General features: G+C 37.2%; 1 protein-coding gene across 1 annotated transcript; it reads right to left on the bottom strand.

The window, feature by feature from the left end:
* Positions 1–707: 707 nt before the first annotated feature.
* Positions 708–1,625, bottom strand: LOC134376829 (olfactory receptor 4A47-like). Its single transcript, XM_063095363.1, has one exon. It carries the CDS (start codon positions 1,623–1,625, stop codon positions 708–710), a length of 918 nt encoding a protein of 305 aa, XP_062951433.1.
* Between the last annotated feature and the right edge of the window lie 17,870 nt (positions 1,626–19,495).

Here is a 19,495-nt window from a genome sequence, read left to right as displayed (position 1 = left end):
TCCTGCCACCTCCAAGTAACTCCATCTGAATGGCACAGCTGCGGCTTTTGCCAGCTCCTGCTCCATGCACTCAGGAGCTCAAGCCTTAAAGCAGCCGTGGCCCAAAACACTCCAAGTAGTTTTTTCTTTCTCTCATTCTGGTTTCTCCCACCTTCATGAACTCCTTAGGTCTCTCCTCCTTTTCCCTTGAGCTCTAACGGCCCCAGCTTACATTTTTATAATTGTAAATTGGTTGATTTGTGGGAGATAGTGATGCTAGGGACCTCCTATTCTGCCATATGGACTGGAACTCCAACATTAAATATTTTAAATACTATAATAAAAAGAATAAACTTAAATGACAAGTATCTAACAAAAATGAAACTGTCTCAGAAAGAATGCCAAAAAAGTGGATAAATTGATTAAAAACCAGTGTAACTAAAAAATTTATTTGCTGATTTGTTACATATTACTGACTTTTTGCTACATATGCATTCAACTTTTGTATGTGAAGTGAGAAACAAGACATTAGAGAGCTTACATTCCAGCAGGGAAAGAAACTGTTATTAATAACACAATCATATAGTTCATTCTTTAATCATAATTGCCATAAATGTTTTGAAGAAAGGAAAATTGGCATCAGATTTAAGAAAACTTCTGGGTCCCAAGGAGACAAGCCCTAAAGTCAAATGACTTTCCTCATGATGGGTGATTACTTATTTATTGCCTCATGTGAATTTTCTTCTCCAGAGCTTCTTCATAGCATTTTTCATCTCTGAATTTCTTAGAGTGTAGATTAAAGGGTTCAGCATTGGGGTTATGACTGTATAAAACACACTCAATGATTTGTCAATAGGGTAAGTCTTAGCAGGTCTTCCATACATAAAAATACAGGGGACAAAGAAGAAAACAACCACAGTGATGTGGGAGCCACAGGTCGAGAGGGCTTTCTGCCTCCCTTCCTGACTAAGGTTCTTTATAGAGTGCAAGATGACACCGTAAGAGGTGAGCAAAAGCAGAAACACAATAGCACAGATCAGTCCTCCATTGACTGCCACTAAGAGGCCAATGACATAGGTGTCAGTACAGACGAGTTTCAATAAGGGGTACATGTCACAGAAAAAGTGATCAATGACATTGGGACCACAGAATGGGAGCCCATAAATAGTGCTAAGTTGAGTTACTGAGTGCAAAAATCCTCCAACCCAGGACACCACCAGCAACACGACACACACCCATTGCCTCATGATAACCAAATAACGTAGGGGCTTACAGATGGCCACATAGCGGTCATAGGCCATCACCAACAGAAGAAAGACCTCTGACCCACCAAAAAAGTGCTCTGTAAAGAGTTGGATCATACAAAATTTGAAAGATATGGTATTTTCCCCAAGGAACAAGTCCGAAATCAACTTGGGGGAAATGGATGAGGAGTAAATGACATCCATAAATGATAAGCTGGCAAGAAAGAAGTACATTGGTGACCCCAGGGTTTTACTGACAGTTACAGTCGTGACAATGAGCAGGTTGCCCACCATGGTCAGAATGTAGAAGAGCAAGAATATAACAAAAAGTACTTTCTGTTCCTCTGGGCTTTTTGTGAGGCCCAAGAGAACAAAGAAAGTCACATTGTCCCTTTGTTCCATCTATTATTTAGAGGTTCTGACTTCCAGTCTTCAAAGCAGTTACCTATAAAAAAAGGGGGGGATTTTAAATGTATTATAATCTTAATCTTCTATTTACTTCTTCAGTTAAAATTTGTATAGAGTATCTATTTATTTCATTCTGTCATAGACTTTGGAATTGCCAAGTTGAAAAAAACATGGTTCTCTACTCTCAGTGATCTGATGTATATACTGAAAGGATCAAACAATTACTGATCAATGTAACGTGTCATTATAAATATACTCACATTATTGTAAGGGTCACAGTGGTAGAAAATCTAAATCAAACTGATATCTGGGCAGGAGGTTTCTCTAAAATCTACAGATAGAACTACCATATGATCCACTACTCGATATATATCCAAAGGAATGGAAATCATCATGTAGAAGGGATACCTGTACTTCCATGTTCATCACAGCTCTATTTACAATAGCCAAAACATGGAAACAACCTAAATGTCCATCGACAGATGACTGGATAAGGAAAATGTGGTATACATACACAATGGAATACTACTCGGCCATAAAAAAAAGGAATGAAAACCTGCCATTTGCAACAACATGGATGAGCCTGCGGAAAATTATGTTAATTGAAATAAGCCAGATACAGAAGGAGAAATACCACATGGCCTCACTCATAAGTGGGTGCTAAGAAAGAAGGAAGGAGAGATGGATGGATGGAAGGAAGGAAGGAAGGAAGGAAGGAAGGAAGGAAGGAAGGAAGGAAGGAAGGAAGGAAGGAAGGAAGGAAGAAAAAATACAATATGCTGAACTTTTAGAAGGAGAGAACAAACCTAAGGATATTAGAGATGGGGGATGGAGGGAGGGGGTGGGGAATGATAGGTCAGGTAAGGGGCATAAAGAAAAATAGCAATTTGTAATAATGAGTATGCTAATAAAAAATTTTTAATTAAAGAACTGGTATCTGGGAAGGCTTCTCAAAGGAAGCAATACTTTAGATGAGTTTAAAGGAGAAGTGAGAGAACAAGAGAGGATGGGAAGGGAATTCCATGAAAAGATGTGTCATGTATAAACTCATAGAAGTATAATACTGAAGATTCACTTAAGGTAATATACATATTCATAGTGGTTAGAATAAATTATGTGTATGAGGCTGTAGAACAAAGGTCCCTGCATTAGTTGCTAGGGCTGCTACTTTATAACAATGATGTCTTTCCTCCATTTTCCAGGACCATGTTCCTCATTTCCATTTGAGACCTCAACCATAAGTACCTTAACATTCATATTTCTAGCAGCATTCTGCTTACAATGGCATATATATTCTCTAAGACAATAGATGCTTTCTGTACAGCTCTCCTCTTTCCTTTCTGAATCACCTTTCTTTTTTAAAAAATATTTCATTTTATTTTATTTTGTCAATATACAATGTTGTTGATTATTGTGGCCAATTACCGAATGTTCATATTCTTACTAACAGTCTCTTCAAGGCAATCTAGCCTCTTTCTATCATGCGCCCCCATTGTCTTCCAGCATTCACCCATTACCCAGTCCCAAAGCCACTTACACATTTTAAGGTATTTATTGCTGCAGCAGCACCTCACTTCCCAAAACCAAATTTGTGTTAAAGAGCTGCTTTAACAAAGTAGCACGAATTGTTGGGTTAAGCAATAGGAATTTATTATCTCATTCTGGAGGCTAGAAATTCAAAATTAAGGTATTGACAGCGTTGGTTTCTTCAGAAGACTATGAGGGAAGATCTTCCAGATCTTTCTCCTTGGTTTACACATGGGCACTTCAAAAAGTTCATGGAAAATAGAACTAAGAGATAATACAAACTTTCCATGAGCTTTTTGAAGACCCCTCATAGATGATCAACTTTATGCTTATAGGGCATTCTCCCTGTATGCTGTCTATATCCAAATTTCCCCTTCTAATAAGGACACCAGTCATACTGTATTAGAGTCCAGCCCAATGACCTTATTTTACCTTGATTATATCTGCAAAGACCCTAGCTCCAAATAAGATCTCATTCCAAAGTAGGGGTTAGGACTTCAACATATGAATTTAGGGGAGGACACAATGCAACTATAATTGCGTTGTGTGGCACAATGTGTGACCCATAACAATCACAGTCTCAGATATTCTACCAACTCACTGAAATCTCTTTCTCAGTGTCTTTACTTGGATATCCCCCCTTTTCCTAACCTATAAATGCCAAAGCACTCTAAAATAGTGTATCATTACCCTTGACTCTCCCCTAATTTTCGTACTTGTACCTGCAACTATCTAATTGACATCTCCAAATAAGTATCAATTTAGTATTTCTAAAAGTAAATTTTAATTTTTTACTATAAATCTATTTCTTGCTCGGTTTTCTCTACCTAGTGAAATAGTGCCACCTTCCATGTTATTGTTCAGACCAGGTTCTGACAGTGTCCTTCACTACTTCATTCCTCTCACATTACCTATTCATATATTTAATAAGTTCTGTGACTTTTCCTTTATGATATATTGCAAATTTGATCATTCTCACCATACCCTGTTACATCCCTGGTCTACTGCAACAGCCTACCACCAGGTCTACCTACTTTCATTTTGGCCTCCAATAACCTGTTTTCCTAAAACAGCCCACATGAACCCTTTTTTAAACATTATTCAGGTGATATCACTCCTTTGCTCACAACCCCTACGAGAAATTCCTATCACACACTCAATAAAATCCAGTCTCCCTACCTTGACCTACAAGATTCTAGATGACTGGGATCCAGGCAACCTGCCAAAACTAATCTCTTGCAATTCTCCATGTTTACTTGGTCAAGCATTTTCAGTACTCCTCAAATATCCAAAATGCTTTTCTATCTCCCTAACTCCATCTGTTATTCTGTAGATGTTAATTACAGAGATCAGAAGCATTTACCTCTAAATTAATGGTAAATATTACAGAAAAGTGTATTATAAATTCAATCTTTTATTTGTTCATTCAAACAACAAGTGTTTATAGAACACCTACGTGCATCACGCCAATCAGAGAAGGTAGACTCCCAGGCATCACAGAGCATCCACTAACTCATTTCAGCTCAAGGTCTACACCAGGGATCATTTCATCAGAGGACAGAAATCCGGACCTTTTTACCATGTCTCCTGCTTTTCTACATTGAAGTATAACTTTTCAAGTTATAACATGGTTGCTGACTTAATTTTTTAAATTTTTTAATATGCTCATGACAAGTGTCTTACAAAACCTGAGCAACTTTCTGCCAGCAGAAGTTTTTTTCAACATTTCAATTACTACAAACTCAAGTGATATGATTTCCCATGTAATAAGAAATTCATACAATTGCAAAGCCTGGTTCCAGTACCGGATGTTAAAGTCTTACCTTTGGGAAGCTTGTTTACTGCTTGAAGGAGTGGTTTTTACTTCACTTGTAAAGAGCTGGAAATCCTTCTTTCATCCAGCATGAACAGAGAAAGCACAAAAAGACATTATTCCCTGAGGATATATTTGAAATCACATAACTATGTCAATCCCTTTTCTTCACAGTCTTCCCAGTATTTCAGAAAATTATTACTTGCCTTGTAGATCTATTTCAAAGGAGTTCCAGGTGCAAACAGAAAAATAAAAATTTTCTGTTAGGATAAATTATCAAAAACATAAAAAATAATATGACTACACAGAAGATAGAAACCAGTCTCTTTAACAGAAATTTTTCTCTAGTAACTTTTTTCTAGTAACTTCAATGAAGAATAACTCCCATTAAGATGTCCATCTCACTCTCTTGTGCTGATGTGGTCAAATACTCATTCTTGGGATTTGGAGAGGGCATTCTTGTGCCTTTATGATACTATACTTTAAGCCTAATTCAGCATCTTCTGAAATAGTTATATCAGTTCTTAAGAGTGTGGCATCTTCTATCTGATAGTGGTAAAGATCATTGAAGATTTTATAACTTGTAAACACATTAACCATTGAGCCCTACAATTGGAGCCTGTCCAAGCTTGATTCTTGCTTAATTAAGTTCTTTGGGATTTTCCACCATTTTTTTTTTTTTACCACCTAATTTCTTTCTTTTTTTTTTATTAAGTTTTATTTTGTCGATATACATTGTGGCTGATTATTGCTCCCCATCACCAAAACCTCCCTCCCTTCTTCCTCCCCCCTCCCCCCAACAATGTCCTTTCTATTTGCTTGTCATATCAACTTCAAGTAGTTGTGGTTGTCATATCTTCCCCCCCCCCCGGTTTGTGTGTGTGTGTGTGTGTGTGTGTGTGTGTGTGTGTGTGTGTGTGTGAATTTATATATTAATTTTTAGCTCCCACCAATAAGTGAGAACATGTGGTATTTCTCTTTCTGTGCCTGACTTGTTTCACTTAATATAATTCTCTCCAGGCCCATCCATGTTGTTGCAAATGGCAGTATTTCATTCGTTTTTATAGCTGAGTAGTATTCCACCATTTTTTAAGAGAACATCTATATGTAAAGATATGGTTACATCAGTCACATAACTAGGGTCAGGAAGATGTTACAAGGAAAAACATAGCTCCAGAATTATTATGGAATGATTGCTAATCAATGATAAAATATCAGCCCAATGGAGAAGGGAACCAGACCACCCTCCCTCAACCAGGCACATGGCGCCAGCGCCTTGGGGCCTGCCCAGGGACCAGAGGCATAGAGAAGAGGACCAGACACACCCCACAACCAGGCATACTGCCAGTGCCAAGGAGCATAAGAAAAATAGCACCTCCATGTGGGTGGCCTACCACAGCCTCCACAAAAACCATGTCTGCCGCAAAAGTGACTAGACACCACAACCACCATGCAGATGGTCCGCCAACCCCAGGAATGCATTCACACAAGGAGAGTGACCAGCAGAGACAAAGAAAAGAAGAGGATGTCTTTTTCCATAAAGCCCATTTCAGAGTGACAGAAGATGCATCTGCTCTATGATAATATTGGGGGACCTGATCACATCTGTAAGCATTGGACAGATCATTTAGGCAACAAATTAACAGAGTAACCATTATTGTTTCAGGAGGAGAGAAGAAATCTAGGGTAATTAATCTAGGAAGGGGGAGGAAATGGGGGAAAGGGAGAGATTGGACAAGGGGCACAAAGAATAATTACGATTTCTAACAATATATATGCTAGTAATATTGATTTGATCAACATATCTCAATGTTCAACCCCCAAAATATGTATAACAGATTTTGATTCAATAAATAAAATAAATTTTTAAAAAATTTAAAATATATATTAATAAAAAAAATTTTTTTTTAAATATCAGCCCAGCCATTTTGTCCCAAGGAAGATGAATTTATTACTTATTTCCTCACATTGCCATAGCAATTCTTTTTTCCTTTTATCTAATATTCAATATTTTCTGCCTATTAGTGTGGTATTGGATATGTTTTTCAAGTTTTTATCTAGTAGTAATAACTAATGATTTATCTATTCATTCATTATTTTTTAAAACTTTTATGAGCATCTACTTTGTGCCAGGTTCTGTGCTATAAGCTTTGAATATAATGGTCAATAACAAAGAATAAAAAGTCCTACCTATATTGACTTTATATCTTGTAATAGGATCAGTAAATAAAAATGGGAAAAATTTAATAAAGCAATTATAATCTGTGATCAGAGTTCATAAAACAACCAACAGGGTATTATGACAGAAAATAAGAGTGAGGTACTACTGTGAAAAAAATAATCAGGGAAGGTCTTTTTAAAAGTTGACATTTAAGTTGAAATCTGATGGATGAGAAGTTGTTCCCATGGAAAACACTGTTATTTGTGGAAAGCTCCAACATTGAAAAGGGATGGGCAAGTTCAAGATGATGAAAGGTCAGAGTGCCTCAAAGGGAATGATGAAAGGGGAAGACAGAACAAACTGCAGTTGATAGATGGACAGGAACTAAACCCTGCAGGGCAGTACAGACTTTGGTAAGGAATTTGGATTTCATTTAAAGTTCTTTTCAAATACTAGTAAGAGTAAGATGTTAGTCCGACATGTTAGAAATTTAGACATCACCACTAGGCCCTATCCACAAGAAGAAAGTTGAACTAACTAAAATAACAACTCTTCTTAGATCCATCAGAGAAATGAGGTCACAAGTAAAATCAGTGCCCCAACACTGCAGAAATAGATAGGCAGATACAGAGAATCACACCTTACCTAAGCAGAAACAAACAGAAACTCACAGAACCAGTGCTGAGGAGGGTGGGAGTGGATGGGAAAACCTGAACTTCATTGATGAATTGTTCAATGTGGGCGAGCCTAAAGGATAAAAACCCCAGAGGAACCTCATACTGGAGCCCCCCCACATTTGAGGGTTTTAACTCCATGAGATCTACCTGGTCCTCACAGTAAGTATCTGAGAAAATCCCCTCTATTGGAGAAAGGGAGAAAGGAACCATTTTTAAATACCCACAGTATTCTGTTCTTCTTACCACGGCCTGCTCTCAAGAGAAATGATATTTACCATAGCCTAACTTGCTGAGGTTTTATCAGAGCCTAACCTACCTGAGGTAAGTAAAATACCCAACCACAGCCTCTAAGGGCCTCTTTTATAAGGGCACTAATTTCATTCATCAGGGCTCCACTCTAATTGCCTCTCAAATGCCCCACCTCCTAATAGTGTTACCCTGGGGGTTAGAATTTCAACATATAAATTTGGGGGTAACATAACCATTCAGTCTGTACCAACTTCCAAACAGAAAGCAGCAGGTTCAGACAGGTTCACTGGTGAATTCTAACAGTTAAGGAAAATATTATACCAATTCTTTAAATCTCGTCCAAAAGAAAAAAGCAGAAAGTAGACTTCCAAACTCATTCTATGAGGCCAGAATTACCCTATTACTAAGCCAGACAAAGACAAAAAATAAAACTACATTGATACGACAAGCAAACAGAAAGGACATTGTTGGGGGGGAGGGGGGGAGGGAGAAGGGAGGGAGGTTTTGGTGATGGGGAGCAATAATCAGCCACAATGTATATCGACAAAATAAAATTAAAAAAAAAAAAAAAGAAAAAGAAAAAAATAAAACTACAGACTAATATCTCTCATTAACATAGATGCAAAATTTCTCATAGAAACAAACTAATATCTCTCATAACATAGATACAAAATATAAGTAAATCAAATCCAGCAAAGTATAAAAAGAATTTATATGCCATAACCAACTGAGATTTAGCCCAGATATGCAAAGCAGATTAAACATTTGAGAAACAATTAATATAATCCATAACATCAAAGGATAAAGAAGGAAAATTACATAATCATATCAACAGATGCAGAAAAAGCATTTGACAAAATTCTACACCCATGCAAGAATATTTTCAGTTAGCTAAGAATGGAGGGTAAATTTCTAAATTTGATTAAGAAATACCTACAAAAATCTATAGCTAAAATCAAACTTAATGTTGAGAAACTAGATGCTTTTCCCATAAGATCAGGAATGAGGCAAGAATGTCACCTCTCATCACTGCTTTTCAACATTGAACTGGAAGGACTAGCTAATGCTATAAGAAAAAGAAACAAAAGGTATATTGATAGGAAGAAATGCAACTGTCTTTGTTTGTACATGACATAATTGTCTATGTAGAAAATCCAAAGAATATTGACAAGGAAACCTCTAGAACTAATAAGCAATTAGAGCAATTCACTTTGCTAAATACCAACAATGAACAAGTGAAATCCAAAATTGAAAACACAATACCAAAAAATACTTAGCTCCCCCCAAAAAAGTAGGTGTAAATTTAACAAAAATGTGTGCAAGATCTATATGAGGAAAGCTACAAAGCTTTTATGAACAAATTAAAGAACCAAAAAAATGGAGATATATTCTATGCTTATGGATAAAGAGACTCAAAGTTGTGAATAGGTCCATTCCTCCCAACATGGTCTATACATTCAATGAAATTCCAATCAAAATCCCAGCAAGTTATTTTGTGGATATTGATAAACTAATTCTAAGGTTTGTATGAAGAGACAAAATACCCCAAATAGGTAATACACTACTGAGAGAAAGAACAAAGTTGGAGGACTGACAGTACCCAACTTCAAGACTTACTGTAAAGCTACAGTAATCAAGACAGTGTTGTACTGGTGAAAGAATAGACAAGTGGATCCCAGAATAGACAAATATGTCAGCTACTTTTGAAAACACTTTGGCAATTTCTTATAAAACTAAAGATACTCTTACCATATAATCAAGCAATGGCACTCTTGGTCTTCACCCAAATAAGCTGAAAATTTACACACACATAAAACCTGCACATGAATGTTTTAGCAGCTTTCATCATAATTGCCAAAACTTGGAAACAACCAAGATGCCCTTCAGTAGAAGAATTAATAAATAAACCATGGTACATCCATTCACTGAAATATTCAGTGCTAAACAGAAATGAGCAACCAGGCCATAAAAAGAAGTGGAGGAAACAGCACAAGGAACAAAGTAGAAAATTAAATGATCCTACTCAAACTAACAAAAACACACTATATCATTCTTATTATTACTAAGGAAAAAACATGTTCTTGGTAAGTCAAATGAAACTGCGGGAATGGGGAAAACAAAGAAATCCGTAACTGGTTGTGATCAATTAGTTGTAAACACCACTGCACTTGGACCCACCACCTCCCGGAGGGATGTGGATAGAAATCCAACATAATAACTTCATTCCACACATACAAGAGCATGACGACAGCCACAATGGGTCCATGCATGCATCGCTAACAAGAAAGATCAATAACAAAATTAAATTGAGCCAACCCATACCAGGAGCATGCATCAAAAACACCTTTCGTACTGACAATGCCCTTTAAATAAACCAATTAATTTTGGTGTATTTTAACATGCCCTTTGAGAAACTCCAGGGAATTTCCCAAAGCCATACTAAGCCAAAAGGTTAGTCTGTTTAATTCTGGGAAGCCTTGTCAAGCAACCAAAGGTGAACAAACAAGAAATTCCATGGAGCCGTGTCACACACATGGGACCCCCTTGTAGCCTGCAGAACAAGGGGTATCACTCCTCAGGCTCCCATGCCATTCCCTAGAGCAGGATGGCTCACGGCAGTGTAGGATGTTGATACTGGTGAGACTGTGCATGAGTAGGAACAGAAGTTATATAGGAACTCTGTATTTTCTGCTCAAATACCTGTGAACCTAAACGGCTCTAAAAAAAATTTTTAATGACAAGCATTCAGGGAAAGAGAGCACACAGCTGCCTGAAGATAAGCTGGGTGAATCAGGGGCTTACATTTGTAGCTGAGGTTCAGACAGAGCTATGAGACAAGATGAAATGATCCTCCCATTTTGAACATTGCTGAATATATTTTAAGCAAGATTTAAAATAGATTGGAGAGATGAGGTCACAAGTAGCCTTCTTATCTGCAATTTATAACTTTGAGAAACTTATTTTAAATATCTATAAGCCTCCTTTTCCTATAAAATGAAGAGAACATATGTAACTCAAGACCTTATGATGATAATATGACATAATGTATGTAAAGTACTTACGCAGTGTCAGACACACAGTAGTCAGCAATATATTTTGGGGGTTTTTTAAATAAAATGAGAATTCTAACAATGTCTAATCCTGCTTTTCTTCAAGATCAGAAGACAATAGTTGTGTTCAGGGTGATATGGCCATAGACAAATAACTGGAAAGATATCCCATATTCGTGTATTGTAAGAACTAATATTGTCAAAATGTTCATACTACACAGAGATACATTCAATGCAATCCATACCAAAATTTCAATGATATCTTATACAGAAATAGAGAAAACAATTGCTAAAATTTGTGTGGAACCAAAAAAGACCTTGAATAGAAAAAAATATCTTGAGAAAGAAAAACAAAGTTGGAGGCATCACACTTTCTGATTTGAAATTATACAGCAAAGCTATAGTAACTGGAGTATAGTGTAGTATCAGCATAAAAACCAAACACATAGGCCAATGGAACAGAATAGAGAACCGAGAAATAAACCCATGCATATAAAATCAATTAAACTTCAACAAAGGCACCAAGAATAAAAAACAGAGAAAAGATACTCTCTTCAGTAAATAGCATTGATAAAACTGGATATTCATAGGCAAAAGAATGAAACTGAATCATTATCTTGCACCATAAACACAAATCAATTCAAAATAGATGGAACAACTAAATGTAATACCTGAAACTGTAAAATTCCTGTGAGAACATAAGGGAAAGGCTCTGTGACGTTGATCTTGCCAGTAATTTTTTGGATAGAACATAGGCAATAAAAGCAAAAAATAAACAGTGGAACTATCTCAATCTAAAAAGCCTCTGCACAGCAAAGGAAATGATCAACAAAATTAAAAGGCAGCCTAGAGACTAAAGAAAATATTTGAAATCCATAATCTGACAAACGGTTAACATCCAAAGTATATAAGGAACTCACACAACTCAATAGCAAAATACTGAATAACCTACTTAAAAGTGAGCAAAGGACCTGAGTAGACATTTCTCCAAAGAAGACCAAAAATGATCAACAGGAATATGAAAAGCTCAACACCTCTAATCATCACAGAAATACAAATCAAAACCACAGTGAGATACAACCTCACGCCTGTTAGGACAGCCATTATCAAAAAGACAAGAAAAGAAGGCAGAGCAAGATGGCTGACTAGAGGGGTCCGATGCTCATCCCCCCCAGCCACAAAAAGAGACAAAACAACCAACAAACAAAGATATTTGGACTGCAGCGACTTAAGAAACATGCTGTAGAGTACCAAGGGAGTGATGGAGCACTTGTGAAGTGAGGAAGACAGAAACAGCACAGCACCATAAAGAGCAGAACAAGGCATCCAGCCTCTACCTTGCCACCGGGACCAGCTTGGACTGAGAGAGAATGTAAACTGCAGAAAAAAACCTCAGCTGTTTCCACTGCCGTCACAAAGGCCAGCAATCTCAGTCACAGAGAGTCCCCAAGTCCTTTCAAACCCAGTCGGAGAGTAGCTGGGAGTTTGTGAAACCGTACAGCCTCATAGGAGTAGCTCAGGGAGAAGAACACCTATCCAGTCCTAAGTAGCTAAGGCACAGTGCCATCTTGAAACTGAACCAGCGCCTAGAATGAGCCCTGTCCCAGACTCAGTGACACTGACTCCCTCCATCCAGAGACCCCACCTACACTCTCCTGTATTTACATGGACAATGGCAGGACCATAATCCCTGCTGCCTAAAGCCTAGGCCAAACAGAAAGACTGAGACTCCAGCATCTGAACCCAAGTGACACTCACTCCCCGCCACCCCCACAAAGGAAAGCAGACAGACCTGCTGAGCAGGGAAGCTGCCAACAAGTTCATTGAAAGAAGTGCTTACATCAAAAAGTTGAAAGATCTCAAATAAGCAACTTCACATTATGCCTTAAGGAACTAGAAAAGAAAGAACAATCCAATCCCAAAATTAGTAGATGGAAAGAAATAATAAAGAATAAAGCAGAACAAAATTAAGTAGAGACCAAAAAAAGATATAAAAGGTTGATGAAACAAAAAGTTGTTTTTTTTGAGAGGATACACAAAATTGACAAGCCATTAGCTAGACTAACAAAGAAGAGAGAAGACCCAAATAACAAAAATCAGAAATGAAAAAGAAGACAGACATTACAACTGATTCCTTAGAAATAAAAAGAATCATTAAAGCTTGTTATGAAGATTTATATGCTAACTAATTTGAAAGTTTAGACAAAGTGTATAAATTTCTGGACACTTACAGCCTACCAAGACTGAACCAAAAAGAAATGTAAATCCTAAACAAATAATGAGAAATGAGATTAAATCAATAATCAGTAGTCTGCCAACAAAGAAAAGCCCAAAACAGATGGCTTCACTGCTAAATTCTGCTAAACTTTTAATGAAGATTTAATCCTAATCCTTCTCAAACTATTCCCAAAAATCGAAGTGGAGTATATTCTCCCAATCTCATTCTATGAGGCCAGCATCATTCCGACCTCAAAACCAGGCAAAGACACACAAAAAAAGGAAACTATAGGCCAATATCCTTGATGAATTTAGATGCAAAAATTCTCAACAAAGTTCTAGCAACAAGAATTCAACAGCACATCAAAAAGATTATACACCATGATCAGGTGGGATTCATTCCAGGAATGCAAGGATGCTTTAACACACCCAAATCAGTAAATGCGATATGCTACATCAAAAAAATGAGGACAAAAACGATATGATCATACTAATAGATGCATAAAAAGCTTTTGATAAAATTCAACATCTGACTTCCAGGAAGATGGTGGACTAGAAGTGCCCAGAGCATGTTCCTCCCACAAAAGATCAAAATGGGCTCACTGCCACCACCACTGCTGTTGTTGGAACCATTGTCCTGTCCCAGTACCATCACCAACCAAAGAGCAGTTTCCCACAGAGCACCAATCCCATGGGTAGCCCATCACTGCAGCCAGAGATACTGCAGATGTGAGAGAGGTGGCTTTAACCACTGCCACATTTGCCACCACAATGAGTCAACCCCACTTCCATCAAGGATACTGCAGATGCAAGGGACTAAGTTGCAGCTGGTGGTGCCACTGTTGATCCCATAAGGCAACCTCACCCACACCAAGGACACAGCAGATGTGAAGGAGACTAATGCAGCCACTGTTATCACTGCTAACCTTATGAGGTAACCCTGCTGCAATAAAAGACACAGCCAAGTACACCACAGATGCCATGGTGCAAGTTGCAGCTGTCAGTGCTGCTGCTACTGCATCTGTCATGAGGTAACCCTGCTGTAGCCAAAGACACCACAGATGTGTGGGAGGCTGATGCAGCTGCCAGTGCCACAGCCATTCCTACAAGGTAACTGTGCTTCCACTATGGACCCCACAGACCTGAGGGAGGCAGTTGCACCCACAGGAGCTGATGTCACCCCCACAAGGTATCCTCACTGCCACTGTGGACAAAATCTTAAGAGCAGCAAGAGAAAAGTGTCAAGTCACCTATAAAGGAGCTCACATCAGACTAACAGCAGACTTCTCAACTGAAACCTTACAGGCCAGAAGAAAATGGGATGATATATTCAAAATATTTTTTAAAAATTGACAGCCAAGAATTCTACACCCAGCAAGGTTATCCTTCAGAAATGAGGGATAATAGAGTATTTCCCAGACAAACAAAGATAAAATTGTGGGAGTTCATCACCACACAACTAGCCCTACAAGAATTTTTCAAGGGAGTCCTGCATCTGGAATCCAAAAAACAATATTCACTATCATAAATGCCCCAAAAATAACAAAACCACTGGCACAACAAAAATGCAAATGAGAAAAAAAGAAACTATACCTTTACCACCTCCAAAAACTAACAAAGACAAAGAGTAAAGGGAAAAAAAGAAATGGATGGTATTTAAAACATCCAAATGAAAATCAATAAGTAGACAGAGGTGAGACAATACCTTTCAGTAACAACCCTAAAGGTAAATGGGTTAATTCTTCCCCAAAAGACACAGACTGGCTGATTGGATTACAAAGCTAGCTCCAACCACATGCACGCTACAAGAGACTCACCTCACCTATAAAGACACACACAGACTAATAGTGAAGGGATGGAAAAAGATACACCACACAAACAGAAATCAAAAACAAGCAAGAGTATCTATTCTTATATCAGATAATATACACTTTAAACTAAAAACTATTTTAGAAAGACAAAGAATCCCATTATATAATGATAGAAAGATCTATCCAGCAAGAAAACCTAACAATCATAAATATATATGCACCCAAAATCAGAGCACCAACATATAAAGCAAACACAATTAGACCAAAGGAAAGAGATAGACACAAACACAATAATAGTGGGGGATCTGAACACCCTTCTCTCAAAATTGGACAGATCATCCTGAACACCCTTCTCTCAAAGTCGGACAGATCATCTAGGCAAAAAATCAACAGAGAAACATGATTTAAACCATACTTTAGACCGACTGGACTTGGCAGATATCTGCAGAATATTTCATCTGAGACCACAGAATATACATTCTTCTTATCTGTGCATGGAATATTCTCCAGGATAGACCACATGTTGCACCACAAATCAAACCTCAACAAATTTTTTAAAACTGAAATCATTTCAAGTATCTTATCAGACCATAATGGATGAAAACTAGAAATCAATAACAAGTGAAACTATGGAAACTATAAAAACATATGGAAGTTAAACAACTTCCTCCAGAATGACATATGGGTCAAAAAAAAATAAAACAGGAAATCAAAGAATATCCTGAAACTAACAAAAATAAAGACATATCATAACAAAACATGTGGGATGCTGCAAAATCACTAATATGAGGGAAATTTATTGCAGTAAACGCTTACATCAAATGAATAGAGATTCAGGTAAATGACCTAATGCTACACCTCAAAGAATTAGAAAAGCACAAAGAATCTAATCCCAAAATTGGTAGACAGGCAGAAATAATTAATATCAGAGCAGAACTAAATGAAATAGAAACCCAAAAATCAATACCCAAAATCAAGAAACAAAAATTTGGCTTTTTGAGAAGATAAACAAAATAGAAAATCATTAGCCAGGCTGACTAACAAAAGAAGAGAGAAAACACAAATAAACAATAATCAGAAATGAAAAAGGAAACATTACAACTGATACCTCAGCAATACAAAGAATCATTAGAGACTATTTTAAACTACACACCAACAAATTTGAAAATGTGGTGGAAATGGACAAACTTATGGACACATACAAACTAACCAAGACTGAAACAATAAGAAATAGAAAACCTGAACAGACCAATAACAAGCAACCAGTTTGAAGCAGTAACCAGCAGTTTCCCAACAAAGAAATGTTCAAAATCAGAAGCCTTTACTGCTGAATTCTACCAAATCTTTAAAGAGGAGTTAATGTCAATCCTTCTCAAACTATTCCAAAATCATTGAAACAGAGGTCACTCTCCCAAAATCCTTTTAAGAGGCCAGCATCTCCCTGGTACCAAAACCAGATAAAGATACAATAAAAAAAGGAAAACCACAGACCAATGTTTTTGATGAACATAGACACAAAAATCCTCACTTACACATTAGGAAATACAGTAGAGCAACACATCAAAAAATTATACACAACAATCAAGTAGGATTGACCTCAGGGATGCAAGAATGGTTCGACATACACAAGTCAATAAATGTGACACACCATATCAACAAAATCAAGGACAAAAACCATATGATTGTCTCAATACAAACAGAAAAAAGCATTTTACAAAATTCTAATCCTTTCGTGATAAAGACTCTCAGAAAATTAGATACAGAAGGAAAGTATCTTAACACAATAAAAGCCATATATGACAAACCCAGAGCCAGTATCATCATGAATGGGGAAAACCTGAAAGCTTTTTCCCTAAGAACAGGAAGACAAAGATTCACACTCTTACCACTCCTATTTAACATAACGTTAGACATACTAGTGAGAGCAATCAGGCAAGAAAAAGAAATATAGGGCATCCAGATTGGAAAAGATGAAGTCAAATTGTCCCAGTTTGCAGATGATAATATCTTATGTATAGAAAAGCCTAAAGACTCTACAAAATACTCTTAGAGTTGATAAATGATTTCAGTAAGGTTGCAGGATACAAAATCAACACCCGAAAATCAGTAGCATTTTTATACCGCAACAACAAACTAGCAGAAACAGAAATCGAGAAAGCTAGCCCATTTACAGTAATCACTAGAAATAAAAATAAAAAATCTAGGAACCAATTTAACCAAGGTGGTGAAAGATCTCCACAACAAGAACTACCAATCACTGCTGAAAGAAATTAAAGAGATCACAAAAAGATAAAAAGACATTCCATGCTCTTGAATTGGAAGAACTAACATTTTGAAAATGTCCATACTACTCAAAGCAATCTATAGATTCAATGCAATCCCTTTCAAAATACCACTGACATTCTTCACAAAAGTAGAAAAAACAACCCTGACATTCATATGGAACAACAACAGACCCCAAACAGCCAAAGAAATCCTGAGGAAAAACATAAAGCTGGAGGCATAAAAATACCTGACTTCAAACTATACTACAAAGCTATAGTAACCAAAACAGCATGCTGTTGGCATAAAAACAGACACTCGAACCAATGGAATAGAACACAGAACCCAGCAATCAACCCATATACTTACAGTTGACTGATCTTCAACAAAGTCACCAGGAACATACATAAGAGCAAAAACTGCCTCTTGAATTAACAGTGCTGGGAAAACTGGACATCCATATGTAGAGGAAGGGAACTAGACATACACCTCTCACCATAAAACAAAATCAACTCAAAATGGATTAAAAAGTTAAGTATAAGACCTGAAACTATAAAATTCCTAAAAGAAAACATAGGAGAAACACTTCAGGAAGTTGGAATGGGCAAAGCCTTTATGAATATGACCCCCAGAGCTCAGGCAACAAAAGGAAAATAAACAGATGGGATTATATCAAATTAAAAAGCTTCTTCACAACCAAAGAAACAATTAACAGGCAAAAAGACAACTTACACCCTGGGAGAAAATATTTTCAAACTATGCATCTGACAAAGGATTAATAACCAGATTATTCAAAGAACTCAAACAACTTAACAGTAAAAAGTAAATAAAATAACAAATAACCCAACTGAAAATTTTGCAGAGGAGCTGAATAAGCATATCTCAAAGGAGTATATACAATTGGCCAACAGACACATGATAAAATGCTCAACATCTTTCAGCATCAAGGAATGCAAATTAAAACCACACAAAAATATCATCTCACCCTAGTTAGACTGGGTGTTATCAGAAAGACAGAGAATAACAGGCCGATCCCATGGCGCACTCGGGGGAGTGCGCCACTGGGAGCGCAGCGACGCTCCCGCCGCGGGTTCGGATCCTATATAGGAATGGCCGGTGCACTCACTGGCTGAGTGCCGGTCACGAAAAAGACAAAAAAAAAAAAAAAAAGGAAGACAGAGAATAACAACTGCTGGCGAGAATGCAGAGAAAGGGGAACACTCCTACACAGATGGTGGGACTGGAAATTGGTGCAGCCACTATGGAAAACAGTAGAGGTTCCTCAAAGAACTACTGATAGAAATGACATATGATCTGGCAATTCCCTGCTGGGTGTATACACAAATCACGTTGAAGGGATGCCTGTACCCCAATGTTTATTGCAGCTTTATTTACTATAGCCAATACTTAGAACCAACCTAAATGTCCATCATCAGATGACTGGATAAGGACAATGTGGCATATTTATACAATGGAATACTTCTATGCCATAAAAAAGAATGAAATACCACCATTTGCAGCAACGTGGATGAACTTAGAGAATTAGGTTAAGTGAAATAAGCCAGGCACAGAAAGAAAAATATCGCATGCCCTTGCTTATTTGTGAGAGTTAATAAAAAATGAATAAACAAACAAACAAAGATACAACAATCACAACAATACTCTGAACTTTTAAGAGAAGAAAATAGAACTGAGGTTACCAGAAGTGGCAAAGGGGAGGGGGGGAGAAAAGGAGGAATTGGTAAAGGGCCACAAAAATCAATTACATTGTATAATGAAGAATACACTAATTATACTGATTTGGTCATCACGCACTCCCCAATGGTATTGATATTCAATGCTATACCCCACAATATGTGCAGTCAACTATGTTCCAATAATAGGTAAATAAATTTCAAAATAAAATATTTTGAAAGAATAGCAGAAAAGAAAAGAAAAAAAAAAGCCAGGCACAGAATGGGAGCTAAAAAGTAAACAGATTTTTAAAAAGAAAGAAAGATACAGCAATCACAATAATATGTTGAACTTTCAAAAAGAGAGGATAGAGCTAAGGTTACAGAGCTGAGAAGAGGGGAGGCAGAGAGGGTAAGGGAGTAA

The sequence above is a fragment of the Cynocephalus volans genome, chromosome 4 (genome assembly GCF_027409185.1).
Source record: "Cynocephalus volans isolate mCynVol1 chromosome 4, mCynVol1.pri, whole genome shotgun sequence".
In the NCBI taxonomy this organism is placed as follows: Eukaryota; Metazoa; Chordata; class Mammalia; order Dermoptera; family Cynocephalidae; genus Cynocephalus; species Cynocephalus volans.
Note: the sequence above shows the minus strand (reverse complement) of the source record. Positions and strands in the feature narration are given on the sequence as shown.